The sequence below is a fragment of the Oncorhynchus clarkii genome, chromosome 19 (genome assembly GCF_045791955.1).
Source record: "Oncorhynchus clarkii lewisi isolate Uvic-CL-2024 chromosome 19, UVic_Ocla_1.0, whole genome shotgun sequence".
NCBI lineage: Eukaryota > Metazoa > Chordata > Actinopteri > Salmoniformes > Salmonidae > Oncorhynchus > Oncorhynchus clarkii.
In genome coordinates this window covers 737,653-742,652 of record NC_092165.1, presented here as the reverse complement: position 1 = coordinate 742,652, position 5,000 = coordinate 737,653, and the positions used below count along the sequence as shown (strand labels likewise).

Genomic DNA, 5,000 nt, shown 5'->3' with positions numbered 1-5,000 from the left:
TTAGCATGTTTAATGTTTAGCATGTTCAGTGTTTAGTGTTTAGCATGTTTAGTATGTTTAGTATTTAGCATGTTTAGTGTTTAGCATGTTTAATGTTTAGCATGTTTAGGATTTAGCATGTTTAGTGTTTAGCATGTTTAGTATTTAGCATGTTTAGTGTTTAGCATGTTTAATGTTTAGTATGTAGCATGTTTAGTGTTTAGCATGTTTAGTATTTAGCATTTTTAGTGTTTAGCATGTTTAGTGTTTAGCATGTTTAGCATGTTTAGTGTTTAGCATGTTTAGTGTTTAGCATGTTCAGTGTTTAGCATGTTTAATGTTTAGTATGTAGCATGTTTAGTGTTTAGCATGTTTAATGTTTAGCATGTTTAGGATTTAGCATGTTTAGTGTTTAGCATGTTTAGTATTTAGCATGTTTAGTGTTTAGCATGTTTAATGTTTAGCATGTTTAGGATTTAGCATGTTCAGTGTTTAGCATGTTTAATGTTTAGTATGTAGCATGTTTAGTGTTTAGCATGTTTAGTATTTAGCATGTTTAGTGTTTAGCATGTTTAGTGTTTAGCATGTTTAGTGTTTAGCATGTTTAGTGTTTAGCATGTTTAGTGTTTAGCATGTTCAGTGTTTAGCATGTTTAATGTTTAGTATGTAGCATGTTTAGTGTTTAGCATGTTTAGTATTTAGCATGTTTAGTGTTTAGCATGTTTAGTGTTTAGCATGTTTAGTATTTAGCATGTTTAGTGTTTAGCATGTTTAGTGTTTAGCATGTTTAGTATTTAGCATGTTTAGTGTTTAGCATGTTTAGTGTTTAGCATGTTTAGTGTTTAGCATGTTTAGTGTTTAGCATGTTTAGTGTTTAGCATGTTCAGTGTTTAGCATGTTTAATGTTTAGTATGTAGCATGTTTAGTGTTTAGCATGTTTAGTATTTAGCATGTTTAGTGTTTAGCATGTTTAGTGTTTAGCATGTTTAGTATTTAGGATGTTTAGTGTTTAGCATGTTTAGTGTTTAGCATGTTTAGTATTTAGCATGTTTAGTGTTTAGCATGTTTAGTGTTTAGCATGTTTAGTGTTTAGCATGTTTAGTGTGTAGTTTGAATGGAGTTGCAGGTGTGTACGTACCCCAGAGAAGTTGCTGTTGATTCCCAGCTGTGGGAGTGTAATGTGGATGTTGTAGCAGGTGTGTACGTACCCCAGAGGAGTTGCTGTTGATTCCCAGCTGTGGGAGTGTAATGTGGATGTTGTAGCAGGTGTGTACGTACCCCAGAGAAGTTGCTGTTGATTCCCAGCTGTGGGAGTGTAATGTGGATGTTGTTGCAGGTGTGTACGTACCCCAGAGAAGTTGCTGTTGATTCCCAGCTGTGGGAGTGTAATGTGGATGTTGTAGCAGGTGTGTACGTACCCCAGAGAAGTTGCTGTTGATTCCCAGCTGTGGGAGTGTAATGTGGATGTTGTAGCAGGTGTGTACGTACCCCAGAGAAGTTGCTGTTGATTCCCAGCTGTGGGAGTGTAATGCGGATGTTGTTGCAGGTGTGTACGTACCCCAGAGAAGTTGCTGTTGATTCCCAGCTGTGGGAGTGTAATGTGGATGTTGTAGCAGGTGTGTACGTACCCCAGAGAAGTTGCTGTTGATTCCCAGCTGTGGGAGTGTAATGCGGATGTTGTAGCAGGTGTGTACGTACCCCAGAGAAGTTGCTGTTGATTCCCAGCTGTGGGAGTGTAATGCGGATGTTGTTGCAGGTGTGTACGTACCCCAGAGAAGTTGCTGTTGATTCCCAGCTGTGGGAGTGTAATGCGGATGTTGTTGCAGGTGTGTACGTACCCCAGAGAAGTTGCTGTTGATTCCCAGCTGTGGGAGTGTAATGCGGATGTTGTAGCAGGTGTGTACGTACCCCAGAGAAGTTGCTGTTGATTCCCAGCTGTGGGAGTGTAATGCGGATGTTGTTGCAGGTGTGTACGTACCCCAGAGAAGTTGCTGTTGATTCCCAGCTGTGGGAGTGTAATGCGGATGTTGTAGCAGGTGTGTACGTACCCCAGAGAAGTTGCTGTTGATTCCCAGCTGTGGGAGTGTAATGCGGATGTTGTAGCAGGTGTGTACGTACCCCAGAGAAGTTGCTGTTGATTCCCAGCTGTGGGAGTGTAATGCGGATGTTGTAGCAGGTGTGTACGTACCCCAGAGAAGTTGCTGTTGATTCCCAGCTGTGGGAGTGTAATGTGGATGTTGTTGCAGGTGTGTACGTACCCCAGAGAAGTTGCTGTTGATTCCCAGCTGTGGGAGTGTAATGTGGATGTTGTAGCAGGTGTGTACGTACCCCAGAGAAGTTGCTGTTGATTCCCAGCTGTGGGAGTGTAATGTGGATGTTGTAGCAGGTGTGTACGTACCCCAGAGAAGTTGCTGTTGATTCCCAGCTGTGGGAGTGTAATGCGGATGTTGTAGCAGGTGTGTACGTACCCCAGAGAAGTTGCTGTTGATTCCCAGCTGTGGGAGTGTAATGTGGATGTTGTTGCAGGTGTGTACGTACCCCAGAGAAGTTGCTGTTGATTCCCAGCTGTGGGAGTGTAATGTGGATGTTGTTGCAGGTGTGTACGTACCCCAGAGAAGTTGCTGTTGATTCCCAGCTGTGGGAGTGTAATGCGGATGTTGTAGCAGGTGTGTACGTACCCCAGAGAAGTTGCTGTTGATTCCCAGCTGTGGGAGTGTAATGCGGATGTTGTAGCAGGTGTGTACGTACCCCAGAGAAGTTGCTGTTGATTCCCAGCTGTGGGAGTGTAATGCGGATGTTGTAGCAGGTGTGTACGTACCCCAGAGAAGTTGCTGTTGATTCCCAGCTGTGGGAGTGTAATGCGGATGTTGTAGCAGGTGTGTACGTACCCCAGAGAAGTTGCTGTTGATTCCCAGCTGTGGGAGTGTAATGCGGATGTTGTTGCAGGTGCGTGACACAGCTCCGTTAGTGCAGGCCGGATCAGACAGGGTGTTGGACAGGGAGGTCCGTTCATACGTCAGACGGAGCGCCAGACGAGACGTTCCCTCATGAAGAACATCCAACGAAGAACTAACACTCTCCAACGCCTCCTTAGACTCACGCAGAGCTACAGAGGACAGGGGGAGAGGAGAGGAGAGGAGAGGAGGTGGTAGAAGAGGAGAGGAGATGAGATGAGAAAGGAGAGGAGAGGGTAGGAGAGGAGAGGAGAGGAGAGGAGAGGAGAGGAGGAGATGAGGGGGTAGAAGAGGAGAGGAGAGGAGAGGAGAGGGTAGAAGAGGAGAGGAGATGGTAGAAGAGGATATGAGAGGAGAAAGGAGAAGAGAGGAGAGGAGAGGAGAGGAGAAAGGAGAGGAGAGGAGAGGAGAGGAGAGGAGGAGATGAGGGGGTAGAAGAGGAGAAGAGAAGAGAAGAGAAGAGAAGAGAAGAGAAGAGAGGAGAGGAGAGGAGAGGAGAGAGAGGAGAGGAGAGGAGAGGAGAGGAGAGGAGAGGAGAGGAGAGGAGAGGAGAGGAGAGGAGAGGAGAGGAGAGGAGAGGAGAGGGAGAGGAGGAGATGAGGGGGTAGGAAGAGGAGAGGAGAGGAGAGGAGAGGAGAGGAGAGGAGAGGAGAGGAGAGAAGAGGAGAGGGTAGAAGAGGAGAGGAGAGAAGAAAGGAGAAGAGAGGAGAGGAGAGGAGAGGAGAGGAGAGGAGAGGAGAGGAGGTCGCGTGAGGTGAGGGCATGACACACCACTGATCTAATACTGACACCACTGACTGGAGGGTAGTTCTCATCCTGACACCACTGGCTGGAGGTCAGTTCTCATTCTGACACCACTGACTGGAGGTCAGTTCTCATCCTGACACCACTGACTGGAGGTCAGTTCTCATCCTGACACCACTGACTGGAGGTCAGTTCTCATCCTGACACCACTGACTGGAGGTCAGTTCTAATACTGACACCACTGACTGGAGGTCAGTTCTAATACTGACACCACTGACTGGAGGTCAGTTCTAATACTGACACCATTGGCGACCAGTCTGAGAGGTTAAAAAACACTTCTATTATGTTGTTACCTTTAACGGCGTTCTCCACTTTGCCTTGGAAACAGAAGAACACAGAGACAGACGTCAACATGACAGAAGAACTAAGACCACGTGTTATAACTGTTGTAGCAGTAATGAGGTATTATAATGTTATAACTGTTGTAGCAGTAACGAGGTATTATAATGTTATAACTGTTGTAGCAGTAACGAGGTATTATAATGTTATAATGTTGTAGCAGTAACGAGGTATTATAATGTTGTAGCAGTAACGAGGTATTATAATGTTGTAGCAGTAACGAGGTATTATAATGTTGTAGCAGTAACGAGGTATTATAATGTTGTAGCAGTAACGAGGTATTATAATGTTGTAGCAGTAACAAGGTATTATAATGCTATAACTGTAGTAGCAGTAACAAGGTATTATAATGTTGTAGCAGTAACAAGGTATTATAAGGTTATAACTGTTGTAGGAGTAACAAGGTATTATAATGTTATAATGTTGTAGCAGTAACAAGGTATTATAATGTTATAACTGTTGTAGCAGTAACGAGGTATTATAATGCTATAACTGTTGTAGCAGTAACAAGGTATTATAATGTTGTAGCAGTAACAAGGTATTATAATGTTGTAGCAGTAACAAGGTATTATAATGTTGTAGCGGTAACGAGGTATTATAATGTTGTAGCAGTAACGAGGTATTATAATGCTATAACTGTTGTAGCAGTAACAAGGTATTATAATGTTGTAGCAGTAACGAGGTATTATAATGCTATAACTGTTGTAGCAGTAACAAGGTATTATAATGTTATAATGTTGTAGCGGTAACAAGGTATTATAATGTTGTAGCAGTAACGAGGTATTATAATGCTATAACTGTTGTAGCAGTAACAAGGTATTATAATGTTATAATGTTGTAGCGGTAACGAGGTATTATAATGTTGTAGCAGTAACGAGGTATTATAATGTTATAACTGTTCTAGCAGTAACGAGGTATTATAAG

General features: G+C 43.2%; 1 protein-coding gene across 1 annotated transcript in view; it reads right to left on the bottom strand.

Annotated features, from left to right (window-relative positions):
* The window catches only part of LOC139374562 (prominin-1-A-like), a 51,024-nt gene that overhangs the window by 25,893 nt on the left and 20,131 nt on the right, over positions 1 to 5,000 (bottom strand). Inside the window, exons 8-9 of the mRNA XM_071115558.1 lie at positions 4,031 to 4,054; positions 2,868 to 3,085 (exon numbers count right to left, since the gene is read on the bottom strand). Of these exons, the coding sequence (XP_070971659.1) occupies positions 2,868 to 3,085; positions 4,031 to 4,054 (242 nt within the window). The remainder of the gene's footprint in view (positions 1 to 2,867; positions 3,086 to 4,030; positions 4,055 to 5,000) is intronic.